This window comes from Corvus kubaryi, unplaced genomic scaffold, assembly GCF_017639235.1.
Source record: "Corvus kubaryi isolate FWS band 111438036 unplaced genomic scaffold, C.kubaryi_AGA036_p1.0 37397, whole genome shotgun sequence".
NCBI lineage: Eukaryota > Metazoa > Chordata > Aves > Passeriformes > Corvidae > Corvus > Corvus kubaryi.
In genome coordinates, this window is record NW_024581136.1 from 847,848 (window position 1) to 868,514 (window position 20,667).

Consider the following 20,667-nt stretch of genomic DNA (forward strand, 5'->3'; position numbering starts at 1 on the left):
AGCACCCCATCTGCCCTGCTCAGAGTGTGCTGCCCACCAGCCATAGGGACACAGCCTTAAGGGAAAACTCCTCCCTTTTTTAAGGAACAAAGCCATTCAATACACCAGAGTTTAGAAAGCACCATTCCCAAAAGACAGAAGTTACCAACAGCATCATTTCAGGATTTCACCCTGCTAATTTCCCTCTAGGACTTGCTTACCAGCTTTCCCCAAGCTGCCTCTCATTTCCTAACTAGTAATTTAGTTTGGGAGGCACCTCAAGCTCAACCTTCCCCTTAAAGCAGGTCTAACTACCTAAGAGCTTCATCCGGTCAAGCTTCAAGTGTCTACAAAGATCAACAACACCACAGCTTCTCAGGACATGTTTCAGCATTTGACTCCACTCACAGTAAAATAAGTAAATTAAAAATTTCTATCTAAAGATAATTTCCCATGTTCCATCTCACATCTGTGGTTTTTCAGCATACAGCCATGTACCTACAAGAAGCTGACTCCACTTTCTCTATTTCCTCCCAAAAGGTAGCTGAAGACAGCAGTATGGCCTCCCTTAATCTTAATCTTCCTACAATGGAACAAACCCAGCTCTCCATTCCCACATGTTCCAGTCCCTGACCATGATGGGAGCCCTCTGCTAGACTCTTACTTTATGCCACAGATGCAAAGCACCTGCACCCCAAGGCACCTCTCCATTTCATTTTCTTATGCATTAACTTACTGACAGAGAACACTTTCAACTCTACATGCCTGGCCTTCAATTCCAAAAAAGTTTATTAAAAGCATTCCTAAAACAAATTAATTTTCTTCTTCAGATCAGATGTAAGGATTACTCTCCTGATTATGTACATTATTTTTCCATTCACGTCTTTTTCCCTTGAGTACTGGTTAAAACTGAGGCCCAGCTTATTTTTTAAAGTGAGGAAAAACTACAGACTTTAAATCCTTACTGTTATTATAAGAAACAGGATAAAGTATTTTCCTCCCCTTTGAAAAACAGTCACATTCAAAAGTGCAGGAAAAAAAGTACCTGAGTCTAAAGCATGTGTGTTTTGGAATGCATCAATGATCCCTGTTGAAAACTACTCTGCAACCCCAGAGCACTCAATACATGCCAAAGGCAACACCTTCAGACACTTCCCTGTCACAAGTATAAATTACTTTAAGTGTTAAATGCACAGAAAACTATGTATCCTTACCTGACATCCATCTGGTCAGCTCTATCAAAATCAGCTGTGGACTATTTTGTTATGTGGTGATTGGAGAGCTTTTTGTTTTGAATCAAAAAGTTTGGGACTTCATTCTGAACTTTGGTATAAATAAAATCTAATACTTTGGCCATTAAAACTAGCTGATTCAGTATCATTTCCCAAAAGCAGAGAGGCCTGTTTAGCAAACAACATTCACTTCTTCCAAAAGCTGAATATATATTCATTTTGTTAGCTGACCGTGTAGTTTAATAGTTCTGTCTTTAAAATGCTGCACACACTGTAAAAGCCATACTCTGAAACCAGAAAACCAAACTTTTAACACACACTAACTGATCTACCTGCACCAACTTTTTCAAAGACAGGCTGATTTTTTTTTTTTCCCCCAAACAAGCTGAGCCTCTCTCTAATTTCCACTGCACAGAAGAGTCCTGAGCAAGCACAATCAGAGGGTGAGCTCAGGGCAATCTGTCTTCTAACAGTTTTTGCCTTTGTATTTTGACAAACATTTCAACAGTATTTCCAAACAAAGCTTTAGTCCAAAGCCCAAGATTTTAGTGTTGTACAAATGTCTTCAAAGACTCCAAGATTGATTATGCCTTAGTAACACAGAGAAGGGTGCCAAAAGTACCTTGCATTGTGCCTGGCCCAGCTGAACAGGAGCCAACACTTCATCCTTCTTGAGACTCATCTGTCTAGTATAGTTGCTGCCTCAGCTTGAGGAAAATTCAGCAATTAAACACAAACTAATTCAGGGGAGGAGGCCAAATCAAAGGAAAAAGGAGCTATTTCCAACCAGGGCTCCCCCCCTGCAACTACTTGGGGAATGAGCAGAGCCCACACTAGCACAGCCACATCAAGGAAAGGGAACCCAGCCACTGTAGGCTGCCACAAGCTTGTAGGCTCTTTTTGCATGTAGCTCTTGTGCTTCAGCAGTGCAAAAACCATCACCACCTTCACCTGCAAGACTGCTGTCAAGAAACTCATCCACGGGCCACCCTCACCTAGCAGGGAGCACAGCTCCCCTTGCACAGCCTTACACCAAGCTCAGTCCCACCACCAGTAATAAAATGCTTTCAACTAGAAAGACAAGCAAAGTATCTTAAAGTCATCAACTCAACATGTGCATAGTCAAACAGCTACAGTTTGATCTGTCAATGTGTAAAATATGGTAGTTACTATGCTTGAAATAGTGCCAGGAATTAGCACAAAAATCAACAAGCCAGTGCACAGTGCTCTGGGACATAAAATAGCAGCTAATTCAAGAAACCTTCTGCTCCCTGGGCTAGGCAAAGAAGCCAGGTAAGCTCCAGGGAGCAGAGTTTAAGTCAAACGGAGGTGTCTCTTCTTCCTGCATCAGGTTCTTCCTGCCAGGCCCTCCCACACACATTTTCTGACTAGGCAGAAAGAACTTTCCAATCTCTTTCCTCTATTTTGTTAAAATAATCCTATCATCATCTTTAATATAAAGATCACACAGACAAACAGCACATTGAAAGGTCCCTTGAAAACAAAAAGCTCATGAAATATGAAAGCAGAGCCCGAATTTGTTCCATCCATCTACATGCAACTTGACAACATGCATATATCCAGCAAGAAACCTTACAAGTGCAGTTTGCAAAACAGAAGTTATGAAAATTTCCTTTCCCCTCAGCCCTTCTTTCATAATGTACATTAACAGAGATACTGTTTAACTTGATCAGTAGACTTTGCCTTCTCACTGTTCTTCTGAAATACACTGAAACATGACTAAAGCCATGACCAGATGTGCTATTCCAGTTGAAACAATCAAGGCTAAAAGATAAACACACCTCAAGTTTTATCAAGCACAGCTTAGATAATCTACTAATGTAACTACTAGCAAGTGGAGCTACTTCCAATTCTGTCAAGTCAAACAGCTTGCATTTGCTCAAGAGCTCCTGACTAGACCCAGAAAAAAAAAGGTATAAAACCCCACAAAATAGAAGGACCACTTGATTGCACTGGAATTACACCTGCAAATCTAAGGGTGGTAGAAGCCTTGAATGGGACAGGAGGGGGGACAGCAAGAAGCACTAGATGTCATGACTCCAGAGAGCTGGCAGCATCATCAAGTGCCACAGCTTGCAGGACAGCTGGAGACGATCAGGCACTGGCCCTGATCAGCTTCCAGAGCAGGAACTCTTCCAAATATATAGCTCTTAAGGGCAGCATCTGCACAATGAAATGTTCCTAGGCCTGTTCACAGGTGCATCTTGTTCAAGTTTTCCCCACTCTGCTGCTTGCCTGGTTCTCACTGCTCTTGTATGCTGATTTTTGGTGTCCTTTGCAAAGCACCTTTTGCCCTACTCCATAGATCACTGCCTGGTAGGTTTTTCACCTTGGCTTGTACCCCACAGAACCTTTCTTGTTCCTGGACCCAAAGAGCAAAAAAAGCATCTGAGTTCCCTAACCCAAATGTCCCTCCAACTCACTGGAACCTACACAGGCATAAACCAGGCACTCCCTTCACTCCTCAAAGTCCCTCTCCTCACTCAAGATTCCCTTCTATTGTTCCTCCCCAGGCCCCTCAGCTACCCTTCCCCCTGCCTTCCTCCAATTACTTGCACACCTGTGGGACATCCTAGAGCAGCTGGACACATTTTCAGCCCATGGGCCACAGCTTCCCTGCAAGGAGGAGCAGCTGTTGCAGGGAGAGAACTCATCATGTCACTCATCCTCAGTTTTCCAGGCTGTTCCTTAGAAAGTCTGGCTGCACCCAGGAGGCTGAAGGCAAAGAGCTAAGAAGGCAGCTGCAGTCACTATTCCTCACCTCATGCCTGTTACCAGACCTGTGGCACAGATCCCAAGAGCAGCCCCCCCCACCTGCCCCAGGCACCTTCAGCCAGGTTGCTTTTAACAGGTGATTTGCCTTAACTGGTCTAAGCGGGAGGGGAGCAAGGCAGGAGTCTCCACCACAGGACTGTCACAGCAGTGGGTGATGCAGAGCAGCTGGGCCATAAACCCCTCACTCACTGCCGCAGCCACCTCCCAAGGAAGGGGTCTTCAGTCTGATAAACAGGAGGAATAGGGGATGGAACACATACATACACAGGAATAAAAAGTCCTGTAACACATCTACAAAGCACCTACAATTAGAGAATTTCCAGTGTTTCCCAGAACAGCCTGATTTTCAGTAGGGTGTTGGAAGACGCATCTTTGGCATCAATGCCAAATGGCCATAATGCTACTGCTCGAAATCGTCTCTTGAAGGAACAAAGAGCAAGTAACTTCCCACAGTTCACCAGCCGCTCCCTCCGGTCCTCCCCCCTACCAGCCCTAATCTCAGAACCAGCAAAATTTCAGCAGGAAGGCACAAAACCCACCTTACAGTAATTTCACTCCAAACTCTTAAATTTAACAGCTGAGCAGTTGAGAAGAGACTCTTGCCTGGTACATGCAGGTGCAGCAGGCAAGCACTGCCTGCCATGCCCAGGGACTGCACTGTGGCCACTTCTTCAGGCCTGGTACTTCCTTAAATGGGTGAAATTCTTTAACACTGATTACATATAATAACTTCCCAGGAGCCCAGTGCTAAGTGAGATATTCTTTGAATGTGGATCTATCTGGAAGGCAGCAAGACTCTGACTGCTAAAGAGCTTGCTAATTACACAGTACATGCAAATTCAAGAGATTTATACTCTCAAGGATCCATCCTTTTATCTCCTACAGTTGATAAAAAAGCATGAAGACTGATGTATGTAAAGCACATTATAAAACAACCTAGGTTGGTAGATATCAGTGGATCTTCAACAAGGGGGTTTCTACATTAACTGCAATGCCAACTCCTTCCTCTGTTTTCCTGGGACAGCATGTATAACTGAATGCAGAGGAGAGAGAAAAATCACAAGAACTTTCATTAATTTAGAGTCTATTATGACTCATCTTTCACTGTGTCTCATCACATTCCAAGCAGTAAATCCCATATTTTTTCTCCACCACCAAAAAAAAAACCATAAACACATGTAAAATATTTTTGAGAGGAGTCTAGTAATAACCTTCCTACTCCGTATCATCCAAGGACAACAATAAACTAACAGCTGCATTTCTGCTGTCCAGAGGGGACAGCATTTCACTGCCACAGAACCCTGCCTTACCTGAAGAATGAGCCACAGAAACCACAAGAGGTGGAAAGCCTAAACCGGAACACAGGCATGTAGAGCCCTGCATTTACAACAAAATTGAATTGTGTATAAATGAAAGAAGCAGGTCTCTAGCCCAGTACAGTGAGACAAAACACCTTCTGAATGCAAATCACACAGGCTGCCTATCTAGTCCTACAGGGAGGACATAAAATTCTTTATGAGAGGTGTGAATCACCTCATTCATCTCAACTTCAAACCCTAATGATAATTCAGATGTTAACAACTGTTTTACCAACTTTTTAATAGGAACCACTTCCTAATATGCTTTACCTGCTGTGGTAAGATCCATATAAGGTGGCAAAGCACAGAAAATTTCAAAGATACTGATAGGTTCATGATAAAACGTACTTCCTATTCTTCTTCATTTTATCTGCCAACATAAAAAATTTGTAAGAAGGTTAGACTAGAAGAAACAAAAGCAAATATAAACCTAAAGGAACCATAGGACTGTTGGACATTTGAGCCACAGCCTCAGAAAGGGAAACTGCAAGAACAGTATTCAAGAGGAGAGGAAAGCAACTCCTCAATACTCCCTTTTCCTCCCAAAATTTGAGTACTTCTGTTTTGCCAAAGCCATACATGAAGCCAAGTGCTCAGACAACTGTTTTCTCCTCTTTAAAAATACACACTGATCGTGCCTAAGTATTAATTTTACAACCCAAATCCTAAAGCTTTCAATGAGCTTGTCCTGCAAGCCTGTAACTTCATTTTTATGCATGACTTAAGAATGAGAAATGACTGGTTTTGATCAGTTTTTACCATTATTGGAACAGATTTCTTTAGGATCCCATTCTCAGTTTCATAATTTATTTTTAGGGAGAGGAAAGAGGAGAACTACAAAAACCTAGGTGAAATACCCAAGAATTTTAAGAAAAGCACACTGCACTCTTAATACTATTTACACAAAAAGAAGAGCAATCATTTACAGAGCTGAACCAGAACTAAGCAACTGATTACTAGACAAGACATCCCTCACTAGGGCCAATTCTTCAACTTCATCACCCATGACACGGTAATTAATTAAAACAGGCTGCAGCAAGACTACAGCATCACGAGGTCTCCGCATCTCGTTCCCTTTCTGTAGTTCCCTATGCAGACAATGCCACTGTGCTGTCACTGCTCTGAAACTGGAATTTGATGCCACCAATTGGACCCACAAGCATTGGGAGGCATCCCACAGCAGGAGAGGGAGAACATACGTGACAGTAACTGGAGAGGGGCACTCATTCAGCATAACCACGCAGAGGAACCAGCTGACAGCCCCACTGGTCACACACAGGGCACCAGGAGGCTGTTTTTGATAGTCTAGTTTGAACCTAGATTTACGCTCAGATGACTTCTCCCACGCTAGACAACGTGTGCAGGGAAGAGGAAAGGTAAGCAGCATCAGAGAGAACTTGGCTCAGCACCCCCTGATGTCAATGGAGACACCCAGTGGCATGAAGTCATACAAAATACAATGAAACACAGCTAGACACAGCACTAGGCTTCATGCTTCTGTGGGATTTAGCAGTTTGAGACTAACAAAGCTCTGTACCCAGAGAGCTTTGGGTCAAACTCTTAAGCAGATCCTGGAACAAGGATCACAGCCAGGAAACCTGAGATAACTCACCCTTAATAAGAAAAATCAAAATTAAAGAGAAAAATGAACCTACAAAGAATTATAATTTAGAAAAACTTTCATTACCTTAGAGTAACTTGCATTTGATTTCAGACAGTTGCTTGTGATTTTTAGCTGCATGCATTCAATGAAAACCAATGGAAGGTCAAGAAGCTAAAACCCCAAACACATCATGGAGTTGGTGACCGCATTCAGTGGTCTAAAAAGCAGTGAGGGCCCACCAGCAAAGTTAATCTAACCCCCATGAAATTAAGGGCCACAACAGTACTTCCCCTTAAGTACATGGCAGTGCTCAGGATGGGACTGGCCTTCTGCCCTTTCTCATTTGTTTTGGCTGTGCTCTGTTCTGTCTGCGTAGAGCATGGAGGATGGTCTGATTGTACCAGGAGCAGACAGGAATGAAGAGCTGGAGAACTGCAGACCATCCACAATGAAATCTCACCTGAAGGGGCCATTCCCTGACTTCTGGGTACCAGCCATAACCCTAAGCTGGAAAGCAGCCGAGCTCACTGCACAGGACACATTCCACCACCCTCTCCAGGACCCCAGCAGTGTGTTCAGCAGGAAAACTGTACCTTTCTGGGATTTCTTGAGCCAGGATACTGGATTCTGAAACAGATGCTGCTTCCCGAAGGCTGAGGGGAAGCAGGACGATGTCCTAAAAGCCTTTAAGCTGGGACCACAGGCAAATAACTTTTGAAAAACCAGAGTGGAAACCTCTGATGGGCTCCTACATTTGCCAATATTAAAATGTATGTTCGACCTTAGGCCAATCCCTTAGGCTCCACACTTTGTTTCAGACATGGAAAAGAGGAAGACCTCTTCCATTAGTTTGCTTAGACAAGTAAGCAATTCCTAGTGGACAGTGCCCTTTGCTATGTGCCGTGTTCAGGGTCTTCCCGGAGCCTGCTTTTGATTTGGACCCTCTGCACCTGTTATATAAATTAAGAAATCATGTTTCTTCCCTGACATCACTCCAACAAGGCACCTTCACAGCACACTGAACTGATTATCCTTCCCTTCCCACTTGTGCTATTCCACTCAGAACCACCAGCATGGAGCTCCAGAGCTTCCCACTGGGGGTGCCCAGCACAGCCCCCGTGTCCCAGAGCTGCCTGAAGCCAGCTGGACACACGGGCAGGCAGTGCTGGCTCCACTCAATTCCCTTTGGAAAAGCCAGAGGCCAGCAGTTCACAAGGCAGCCAGGCTGGGGATGGCAGCCACCGGAGACACAGCAGCCAAGCTGACACAAGCTGGCCCCAGGCAGCCCTCGCTACTCAGCTAATGTTTTGGCACCTGTGATAGTGACTTAGAACAAACTTTCCACATGTAAGCCAACAGCCCTGCCAACAAATGACACCAACACTTTTCATCCCAGTTGGGGTTTATTTCTATCAGAGAAGGCCACAGAGCACAGCAGGTCTGTTACCAGTAAGGGGGAAGCTCCCAGTAAGCTTTAGATCCCAACCAGGTACAGCCAAACCACAGCTGCTTTTTGGGGAATGCAAATGTTTATATTTCCTGACATATCTAAGGCAAACCAGATTAGAAAGAGTAAATTTAATTATTGCAGTTTGAAACTGAAAATACAATGCTTTAGCCAAATACAACTGTGGGCTGCTCCCAATGGTAACAGATATATTTTTCCCAAACTTCAAAACTAAGATTAGGAGATTAAAGTCAAGCCTTCTCTGAGCAGAAGTTTGAAAGCCTTTCTCTGAGAGCTGTGCTTCCGATTTCTTTTTTAAAAGCCCTACTCTGTTTTGAGAAGCCAGTGGTTTTTCTACATATGCTTTGTTCTCTTGCCTTCACATTCATTACACCACTCCTTTTAACTACCCATATAAAAAGAGAAGAAACACTGCTCTTCTGAAAGCTGGATTCTTGTTGTGAGTTGCAGGGAGGAAATATTTTCACCACCACCACAGAGCAACCATATCAACCTCTGGGTGCTGTTCCCCAAATATTACTTAGCAAGCCCCTGTTCCTTCTAAAACCATCACTCCATCCTTCCAGCTCCCACTTTTTTAGGTTTCCTTATGGAAGGACAATGGGGCAGGAACACAGGACATAATGGTTTGACATTTGATTAGAGGGATGGAGCACCTCTCCTACAATGAGAGCCTGAGTGAATTGGAATTGTTCAGCCTGCAGAAGAGAAGGGTTCAGGGTGATCTAATTACAGCCTTCCAGTACCTGAGACAAAACGACAAAAAAAAAAAAAAAAAAAAAAAAAAAAAAAAAAAAAAAAAAAAAAAGGAGAGGAACTATTCCCAAGAGCATGGAGTGACAGGACAAGGAGTAGATTCAAACTCAGAGTAGGCTTAGATTAGATATTAGGAAGAAATTAATTGCTGTGAGGGTGGTGAGGCCCTGCCACAGGTTACCCAGAGAAGTTATAGATGTTCCATCCTTGGAAGTGTTCAAAGCCAGGCTACACAGGGCTTTGAGCAACCTCATCTAGGGGAAGGTGTCCCTGCCTGTAGTAGGATTTGGAATGAGATGATCTTTAGGATCCCTTCCAACCCAAACCATTCCATGATTTCAACCTCTGAGAGAGTCCCAGGACAAGCCATGTAAAGTCCAGCCATGCAGACAGACAGACATGCTTTGGGGAGGCAAGACATGAGCTCTGACCTGGAGCAGTGGAGCACGATCTGAATTTGGGCACAGCATCATGCCAGGTATGGCTACACTGCTGGCAGCAAAGGACTGGATTATAGGGATCTGGAGCAAGACCAAATCAACCTGGAGACAAACTTTGAGCCTTTTTCAGCCACAAAGAATAATTTCCCTACATTGGTAACAATAAAACAGTGCTCAAGAATTAACACCCCAAAACAGTGAAACACTGAAAAACAGAGGGTTAAGGACCAGAGCTTCCCTCGACTGGGAAAATTAGAGATACTCAGACTTGCTCTGGAAATCCCACGTCTATTTGCAAGACTTAAAATTTTGATAACTGTCTTCTGTTTTCAGTAGCCTAATTGCCACCTCACCTACACACCTGCAATATAGTGAACTGCCTACCACCAGCAAAATCTAGGGTGAATATTTTATTTAAGTTAGGAGCAAATGCTCCATATCTCCACACATCTCCGTGATGCCTTGCTACAACAATGCAGTTTCCCACTAGCAGCCTTGCAACTCGACTGCTGCTCAAAGTCTGATCACTTGAAAACTGCTTTTTCTGCATGCTCCTGTCCACCACTACATAGCAAATCTATGAATTTGTTGTTTTGCCTTCCTGATCCTGGAATTTCATATCCCCACACTCTACGTCTGCTCCTTCTTCACAATACTCAAACTTATAAAGGAGGACGAAACCTATTCTTAGGGCTCCAACACCAAGTCAAGTTATAATCCTTAATGAGTCACCACATCTGGAATTCACTTCATTCCAGGTGCATTTAAGCTAGATTCATTTACACCAACAAGCTTATTGCTCTGTGACCAGTGCAAAAGCACAGAGCATTGTTTCAAAGCAAAACAAACCAGAGCAATTGTCACATTAAGTGTTAGTGCAAAGAGGAAGGTCCTCAGGATAGGGTAAGAAGCAAAAGGCCTGTATTTTAGCAAGGAAGAGTTAGGTTTTGCATTAGGAAAAACCTATACAGTAAGGTAATTAAGCACTGGAACAAACAGACTAAAAAGGCTGTGATCTTCTCTCACTGATTTGAACAGTTTATTCTGGCCACAAGTAGAGGGAATGGACCAGATGATCACTTCAGGTCTATTTCAGTACTATTTTCTGTTATTCTAATCTTTCAGCAGCTCTCAGCAGTGTATTTTTCTAATTACATCCAGTTTCCAACAGATTAGTCTCCCTTTATTCACATTTCCTAGCATAAACACCCAGAGCAAGCTGTTCCTGGACACCAGCTCCTTTGGCACTACGTTGCTGCACCTTTTGTGAGGATTTGGCCCTTAAGATCTCTCAAGAGTAGAGCTTTAATTTCACAGCACGGATCTTGCTCATTTTACTCCATATTTACTGAGAACAAAGGGAAGACTATGCAAATGCCCTGCTACTTAGACCTGAACAAAGTGGAAGCAAACATGTAGATGTGAATAGGAGACATAATGGTAGGAAAAAAAGCAGACCTTTTCAAAAGTAAAATGACTTTGTCAGGGTCCCTTTGCACTATGTGCATGGATGATTTGTGACAAAACAAAAAAGTGCTAGCCTAGCACGTCACCCATGTCAGAGATTAGAGCACTTCAAAACCTTCAGTAGTTCAAGCACTTGCTGGAACTTGAAAGGCTTTCTTATGCAGTGCTTAGCTTCTTTATGGCTTTTACACGACTTTGATGTGCACCTAAGAGTGAGGAATCTTAAATCTGAAGGTTTTCTATGGAAACACCCATATCGTATAATAAATTGCAAGATCTCATCACCCTGATTAATGTGAGTCAAAGTTTGCAAAAGTTTTTGCCAGAAGTTAAAAATTCGGAGTCGCTGTTTTGATACCCAAATAAGAACCCTGAAGTTCCAAGCACTTAGTCACTTTCAAAAGCTTCTACAATAATAGCACTGGTGTAGTATTTCTAGTCATTGACAAAGTATGGTGTGCAAGGAAGTAGGTGCTTATGCAAGTGTCACTTTCTCCTCCACTCTCATTCCCTCTCTAAACCAAAGATTTACAGTTTTCCTTAAAGTTAAGGGATCTCTGGAAACACAATCAGTTTCTCCTGTGTTACGAAACCTCTTCTCTGAGTGCAAACACGGGTGTGTAAACATCAGCTTCGTTTTCCCCCCCACTATACACCCTTAACCCCCAGGAGCATTAATGGGAATTATGCATGCATAACGAGCACAGAATAGCCCCCTTATGAATAGGGGCCTTGTTGGAACAATGAATACATTTAACCATTAACATCTAGGGATGTGCCCAACTATCCAATTTAACTAGCTGCCAAACAAAGCTACCGTGACCTAGCTGATATTGTCAGGTTTGCAAGTGCAGCTCTCTGAAATTTGTCTCTCATTTGTTTTTAAAGGAGGTGACGGTGGTCTGCGCAGGGGCTCTTTGTCAGAAGGAGCTCCTTGCAGAAGGATGGCCTCCAGAACAGCTTTCACATCCACCATGCAATGGAAGAACTCTACAGAGAGAAAGACCATGACCCCAGGAAGGAAGCAGAGTCATCAGAAGACCAAAAAAAAACATATATATATAAAATTTAAGTGCATATATATGCTGGCCATCAGTATTAATAGAAACTCAGTAAGAGCAGAGAAAGGCAGAATACAGCACAGAATTACATAAAAAAGGTTGAAAACCGTATTTCAAAAGAAAAAAAGAGTGGAAAGACTACTTCCAGGGGAATAATTTTGTCCTCTACAGGTCTGAAGTTCCCATGCAATTGCCTGGCTACACTTGCTCTTTATTTCTATATTTTAGCTATCAAAATGCAAGACAGAACCTGAGGATATGTATCAATGAAACTCCCCTGAGACTTTTGAGTCCACAAAATAAATGTAATGGTATCATCTGTGATACTCAAAATTCCTCCATTGTCTTAATTTCTTTCTGTATTCTTCCAGCTTGTATCATGAAATTTCACAAGTTAAAACTTTACACATTAATCATGCACGTATGAACACACCAAGAAGGTAATTAATAAACGTCCTTTAAGACTGATGTACTGAAAAGACTAAAACAGATTTATTCTCCTGGAAGTGTATGCATAGTGTGCATCCATAAGAGGCAAAGCTGCAACTGCTCCATCATAAATCATTTGTGTAACACTGCTGAGCTCCTTGGTGCTGTAGAATGGCACAGAGCCCCAGGAGGGTCCAGGACAAGCAAGCACTCTGTAAAACTCATCTGTCAGACTGCCAGGGTAAGCCTTTGGGCAGCACCTTGTACAGGAGACCACTGTTGAGCCAGAGGATCGGATCCTCTGGGTGCCACCCCACTAAGCTGTGTAGCTTCACCTGCTATCAAACACCACAAGACTACTGGACTCAGTATGGAATTAGCAAAGCCACCTGAGTTTCATTTCACATCCTAAAATAGGGTGGCAAACATGGTCCTTAGGTTCTTCTACAGGATAGTCCAGTGGACCAGCTACAGCAGTTCAGACACAAAGGGCTCACTGCATCACCATCAGCATTGCTATAAAAAAATACTGAGCTGTTGTAAGGAACAAAATGCAGCCATAAAAAAGTGCCAGAGCAGGTTAGCACAGTCCTGCTATGGCTACTCCACGGACAACTCAGGCAGTTCCCTGTCCAGACCAGGCTCAGTCTCCAGCACACCCAGATCTACAGACCACCCTGGGTCAGGAAGGACACAAAACAGGAAAAAAAACCTTGTCCCCCTCGGTCTGTGCTATGTAATCCTGCACACCCAGCTCTTAGCTTGAGGCTCTGGTTATTTCTGTGGATCTAAACACAAGACACTGTGCAGAAATATTTTCTGTTTTTCCATCAAATAATATACTGCCTCAAAACACTAAATCTTAACTACTTGGGTAGAAGATTTAACAGGCTTTCCTCCCTGTCTTATTCTATCCTTAGGATAAACCGGTAAATATTAGGTAGATGCCTTATTTCATCCACTGGTGCTGCTCAGAAGTTACTTGTATGTGAACAAAGCAAATACCTTTAAATGTATCTTCATGGATATGAGGATGAAGCTATCATCTTAAATACTGATACCTAATCAACAGATTGATACACTCAGTATAAATTTTGTCACAGGTCTGGCTGCTGTCTGGGAATTGACTCTGGTCCACCAAAATTTGTATTCTCTCCTAGAAGCAAAAGCTGTGCTCTAAACTGGTATGCGATGAGTATGCATTTGAACTATTATGAAATATATGCCTCTTTATGACATTTTATACTTTCATGGGACAAAGATTCAATTACAAAGACTTTGTAATATTTGGAACTCTAGCTCTAGTTTTACATGGTTTAAAAACAAAACCCTTTCACCACCCAGGGGGCATTTTACACATATCCTTGCTTTTTACAGATCCTCAGGCTATGCCATTTTTCCATGATTTATCCTTATAAAAGCTCTTACTTATTTTGATATATTTATTTTATTGATTTATATAGTGATTATGATGCTAACTTTGTTTCCACTTACCACATTAGTGCCTTTTCATCAGTACTGCTCTTTGGTTAAGAACTATCTGCTCAGACCTGCCACACTGGCATGGTGGGGTGGGAACATTATTTTTATATTATTTTCTGATAACAATCTGGTAGCAAAACTTCAGTGGCACATAAAAGTATTACAGAGGCAGCTCTTGGGAGCCACCAGTATTTTAAGGATGAGTCATTTCTTACTAAGCTTGTTTTCCATTCCAAAATCCAGTTCAACACCAGAATCACCAGATCTTGAGCTGACCATTAAAAAAAAAAAATTGCTACATACTCTTTTCAGCAGAGATTTTTCAGAGACTAAATAGACCATGTGAATTATAGCAATACTTGACTCAGTCTGACAAGAAGATTGTGCGCTGGGGGAGAGTAGGTTCTTTGCTGACTCTTGGATACCTTCCCAAGACATTTACAGGAAAGGCTGATCTGAGTAAGTCATTTTTCTTCTCACCTGGACCAAATGCTCATGCAAGTCACCAAGGACAATGTTTTTTGGGGCTTATGGACACGAAAACTACAGGTTTCCGTCTGGCAGTGGAACAGCAATTCCATCTTTATGAGGCATTAAGTAAGTTTAAACACATTTTTTCTGCCTATAGATTACTCCCAAGAGGCCATTACAGAGTGGGCAGCTGGTCCTGCGTCAAACAGAAATTTAAGACATGGGAAAAGAAGGGGAAAAAAAGATGTTACTGCTGGCGAGATCTTGCCTTTATCCACAGTCATCACCAGCTTTAGGTTAACACTTCTGTTGACAGTCTGAGCCTGAAGAGTACTATAAAATCCAAAGACTAATGAAGGAAGGATCCTTTACTCCAGAGGAGCTGCAGGCTGCAAAAGCATAGCTTTCCTTCTACTCACAACAGCTATTTCAGCAAGTACAGACCACAGCCCCAGACTGCTCAGAGGCTGGATCAGAGAACTGAAGGTAGGACAGCTTTCAGGTTCAGCTTCCAGTTCAGAAACCAACATAACTTCTAGCCTTTTCCTTCATTTAAAGAAAAAATTAAGTGAAAGTCAGCCTGAAGAAGTGAAGGTATAGCTCAGCGATATTTTTTCTGGCTGCGATCTACCACCCTTTCCTGGCAGCTGTTCAGTAATAAAAGCTGCTCGCAGTAATATACTGTGATATAAGATGTAGACAGGGAAACTGAGGCACAACTGCTCTGGGCTACTCGGAGAGGGACAAAGATGGGAACAGAATCCATCTCACATTGGATCAATGCACCCCCCTCCAACAGGTATATCACCCCCTTTGTGATATAAATAACCAGGAAGCCTGTGTGTTCATAAATAAGCAAATACAAAGTGTAACAGGAAAAACACCTTCCGCTGTAACAAGCTGCAAGGTAACGCCAAGGACATTTCAAACTTGTGTTAACAATCAGGTTTGTCAAAAAGAAACAGGAACCTCATGGAAACAGGACTATTTTTTGCACCTTTTTAAAAATCTTAACCACCCCTATACAGTTCTTAAGCATAAGCAGAACTATGCTCATCCAGCAATCTTTCCTCCCAGATGTACCCTTCATCCACCCTACTGAAGGCAGCCCCACACTACCACACACACACAGGTGTGGACAGAATACCCAAGTACAAACTGCAGCTCACACCAGAGGATTTGAGTCTCTCATTCTGATGGGACAAAGTTCCCAGAGCCAGTGCAGCAAGTCCATGTCTCCTCTGGCACACAGCAGACATCGACAGAATGCTGCTGTGAGCAAAATGCCTTTCTGCACTACACCTTTACCAGGGGAACCAAGGTGTTCTCATTAGGAACACAGAATTAAAAAGCTGAGTGATAATAAAAGAGAAACAGGAAAATAAAATACGGCACGACCCACTTCATAATAAAATGGACAATTTAATAGAGATTCTTGGACATATACAAAATAAGTACCTAGTTCATGCTCCTTTCTCAACACACATGGGAGCTGTGCCACAGGCTGAGATGGGAGGAGATCCGGTCTAATGCATGCACACATGCAGCAAGGGGCTTGTGGTGGGAATCTAGGACTTGCCTGTCATTAATCAGAAAGTAAAACAGTTTTAATGTGTAATTGTTAATGCATGTCCAGCTCTACTATGGGATATTCAATATATACACAGCAATGAACACTCCTGCTGATTGCAGGATGACATAGGGGAATAAAGCAGCTTTTAGTAAAACAAAACCTGCCCTTCAGAAGCAAATTCCTGAACACAGTCTGGGCATCTTCCATGCTCCTTGTAAAGCAGTAGTACAGCAAGATAAAGCTAATCATACCTTTGGTAGTTTTCTACAAGATGATTACTTACAAGGTAAAGAGTTCTTAAAATTCTTTCACAAATGACATTTTCTATGCTTCCCAGAAATCAGCCTAATTCTTCTCTCTCTACTTACCATATGTTTACAGACTGGGGTTTTTTGCATGCTCAGACAGTAGTCAATAAGCCAGAGGGAGAACTGAGCATACGTAAATGAGTAGGATGTTCTCGTGGTCACACGATTACCAAAGGAATCACAAGAGGACTTTTATTCTGGTTCTGCTACGATTCACTGCCTGAATGCAGTCAAGTCTCAGATTACAGTTGGGTTCATTCAGTTTTCCTACCGAGAACTTGGAAAGCAGTGACAGGCGGGCACCACCGTGTTCCATGCCCCAGAAAAACCTATGAGTATCCGGAACTCCTCCCAGAGCCCGTGCCAGGGCGCGGTGGACGCTGTAACACAACCCAGGGCTCGCAGGGTATCACCAACGCAGCCCCTGTCTGGGAGCCATTCCAGACGTGGCAGCACGCGTCAGGTTGGAGCTATCTAGACTCCCTGGAACCAAAGGCTTAGTCCCTTGGCAGGATTAACACAGCCCTTCACCCTTGGAGACAGCTTAGAATTCCTCCCTCATCAAAATGTTAACCAAGGAGCTCCTACAAAAACATCCCAGCTCAGCCTGTGATAATCAAAGTACAAGATCAGGAACATATTACCTTATTTTTCAGTCTGTGGAAGGCACAAAAAAACCCTTCATGTGGATCACAGCCAAGGCAGCAGTACCTTTACCTGACCAATCTTTGCTATTTGCAGCAGATTACCCTTGAAACATTCCATTTGTTCCAAAAAAAGTAGGGTACCAGATAGAAGCACAGATTCCACTAGAGGAGAAGGGGGTCTTACAGAAAGACCAAGGAGATCTGCTGTTTAAAAATGCCTCCTATTTCGGTATCTTACTCATCCCAAAACCAAACATGTCCTTAGCCCTGCAATCATCAGTGGACTAGACTTCAGAGAAGAAAAATACCTCGTGTCTTTTGGGGGAAGCTGTGGAAGAGAAATTTGAAAGCAAATCCTGGTCATCTCCAAGAGCTCATTCAGGTGACGATTTTCAGGCAGGCTGCTGCCAGATTCACAGCACTCCTTAAAACAAAAGCCTTTTTTTTTTTTTTCCCCTTAGGAGTCTTCCTCCTTCCCTTGCCACCACATTTTATCCAGGAGGCTGGCAGGTCCTGCCCAAAGCAACTCTTCACCTCACTTCAGGCCATGCTGACACCCCTTTCACACCCACTCAGCAACCCCAGGAACCTGTCTGCAGACAGGTGCACACGGGGAAGCAGCTCCCAGTCCACCAGTCCCTACGAGGCTTGGATCCAGGATCCACTGCTGTACCCCAGATCCACTGCCTTACAGCTTCAGCACTGCAACCACAGCTAAAGCCACAGGAGGGTGTAGGCTACTAACTCTCCCAAGTATTTCATTTTATTACAGGTGAAATGGACAGCACCCATAAGAGGAGACAGAAAATATACACCTGACAGTCTGTCTGCTGGTCCCTCTCCAGGCGCTGGGTTGGGCCTCTCTCCTTGACTGAACTGCTGGTTTTCCTGAAGGGTCTAAGGACCTAATAATCATTAAGACTTTAACCTCTGCCAGATTTGTTTTATTAGCCTATAAATACTGGCTGGAGATTAGCCAAGGGCTTTCAACACTTATGATTGAAAATATCTAGTAAACAGACAACAGGACTGCAAAAGTTTCACTTTTTAGAGAAAATAAGCCAAAACCAACATGCAGGTGACTGAGGAGCACTCCAGGGTGGGGCAGGTCTGGCCCCCATGGGCAGAATCGAGCAGGAAGCTCCTGGCACTTCGCTCAGGGCTCCATTCAGCTGAGCACGCTGCTCCCCAGTGTCACCCTCAGCTGCCCACCACTACTCCACTTTAGCTGACATCTGACATCTTCAGGGGACATGCTTCAACATTCGTGTGGCATTAAAATACATAATAAAATAAGCCTCAATGTCAGGAGAAATGTGTATATGTATTAAGATACATTCACCGATAACAGCTGCCCATGAAAATGCCAGAAAACACTTCAATATTTAATTAAAAGAGGGCACAAGACAGGAGGCAGTACTGCCTGGCAAGGGATTAAAGCACACAAGTTTTGGTGGAGCAAGAGTAATACTCAATGAACAGGGAAGATCAATATGCACCACTTGTCCGCAGCGCTGCTCCAACCCTCTTCAAAGGAAACCTTTATGAGCTAAAATTTAAAAGCGTATTACCCTCCCTCACCTTCTCTCTCACCATTTCTTTTCTGAGAGCTTGTTATTCAACAGTAAAGTTCAATAGGACACAAGAAGACAATGAAACCTGTCCACAGCAGGAGGGTTGGAACTAAATGAGCTTTAAGGTCCCTCCCAACCCAAACCATTCTATGATTTTCTGCTGCATCACAGGATCTACACCTTCCTTCTGAAAGCAGACAACTTTTTGAGAAAGATTCCTCTACAGCACTAAAGTTTTATAGAAAATGTAAATGAATCGATTTAAAGTTGGAGGAACTTCTCCCAGGAAAAGCTCAGGAGAGAGGGTTAAGCATTCATCAAAATGGATGGAAAGCCTTGTTTTGCCTCTCTTTTAGCTCTCCAAAACAACCACCATTTGATGCCTCTATCAGCACAGAACAGTAATAACCAAGCTTCAAAATGCCATTCCTGCAAATCTCTTCTTGCCACAAAACGACAAATACTTCCTTCTCCACAGATAACTCTACACCCCTGTGTCATCTCAACTACCTCATGCAAAGTGAAGATCACCAGCACTCTGCAATCGATTACAGCCGTAAGAGATCAGCCCAATGGCCTATCAAATTTAATCCCCAAGACAGAAACCTGTGCCAGAGAACATATCCAAAACTCATCTAAGAAAAGAAGTCTTTCCATCAAACTCAGCAGGCTTTGAATTGAACTGCTCTCAAAAAAAAAAAAAAAAAAGAAAAAGAAAAAAAAGAAAAAATAATAAAACAACAACCCAAATTGAAACTTGTACCACCACACACCTACAGGCAATTGCAGTGGCATGAGGTAGCCAGAAATTGCGTTAGGAAGTTGACAGTCTCTTTTATTCCAATGCCTGTAAACATTTTCTTAAAACAGATTCACTGAATTGTTTAGATTGGAAAACATGTAAAACTGAGGAATGTGACTTCATTATCTAAATATATGATACATTCATGAGAGTTTAATTATGAAGTATTTCATCCCCTTACCAGGGTAAGGTTGTAGAATATGCAATAAAAAAGAGGCTATTCTTATTATCTCTGTGTTACTTTTCCCTTTCAGTGCTGACAGGCATTGTTTCTGAACTGTGAAAAGGCAAAATGGAACAACACTCTGCTCATCAACTTTCACAAGTGCTGCAGACTTACTGCTTAACTAAGCAAAAGCCAAGTTCTGTTGGCTGCATCCCTCCAAGGTGTCACCTCTGCCTTCCCTTATGACAGCTCCCCTGAATTAAGCTGCACGATGACTCTTCGCAAGTCAGAACTTAGCGGTGAATTCACCACCCGTCAGAGGATCCCACATCTGGTCAGCAAAACAAGCCTGCCAAACTATCCGGCTACTGACTAGCCTTCTGCGAAAGGGACCCTCCCTGTGAGGAGCGCTCTACCTCAGGTACTCAGCAAAGGGACCGCACAGGTCTGAAACGCGGGGATGAAAACCCCGGCGCTTGCGGTGGCGACCGATAAGCAACACCTGCACAATGTAAAAGCGCAGAAGTATTCCCGCTCTCCTTTCCCGGGAAATGTTGAGTTATTTTAGCCAGCGGCGTGCCCCGTGCGCTTCGCTCCCCGAGCCCGCGGGCAAGCCGCGCCGGTCGGAGGGAGCCGGGCGAACAGCGGCACCAGAGAGGGGGCACCGCGGGATCCCGCGCCCCAGCCCCGAGCCCCCGCAACCCTCCCGTCGCGGAGCGGCCACCCGCGGGTGGGTCGGTACTGACCGGCCGTGGGCACGTCGGGGACCAGCTTGAGGGGCCCGATCTGCCGCAGCTGGAACGCCGTCCGCACTTCGTGGCAGCTGGGGGACCTGCCCGCCGCCACCGCTCCGTACAGCCCCGCCGCCAGCAGCCACAGCCCCAGCACCGTGCGGCATCCGCCGGCGGCCATCTCGCACCCCGGCCACGGCCGCGGGCGGCCCGAACGCTGAGGGGCGCGGGCCCTCAGCCGGTCCCGGCGGCGGCAGCGCTGCCCCCGCCTGCCGCCCGCGCTCCTCCTCGGCGGGAGCGGCCGCCGCCGCTCCTCCCCGCCCC

General features: G+C 43.9%; 1 protein-coding gene across 4 annotated transcripts in view; it reads right to left on the reverse strand.

Moving 5' to 3' along the window:
* LOC121670935 (glypican-5-like) overlaps window positions 1–20,593 on the reverse strand; it is a 338,374-nt gene extending 317,781 nt beyond the window's left edge. Inside the window, exon 1 of one of the 4 annotated variants that reach the window (XM_042041913.1) lies at window positions 20,359–20,591. In XM_042041913.1, coding sequence (XP_041897847.1) covers window positions 20,359–20,524 — 166 coding nt within the window. In that variant the 5' untranslated portion in view covers window positions 20,525–20,591. Of the gene's footprint in view, window positions 1–20,358 lie in introns of all 4 variants that reach the window. The other 3 variants (XM_042041910.1, XM_042041912.1, XM_042041911.1) reach the window with 3 other exon arrangements.
* Window positions 20,594–20,667: the final 74 nt, after the last annotated feature.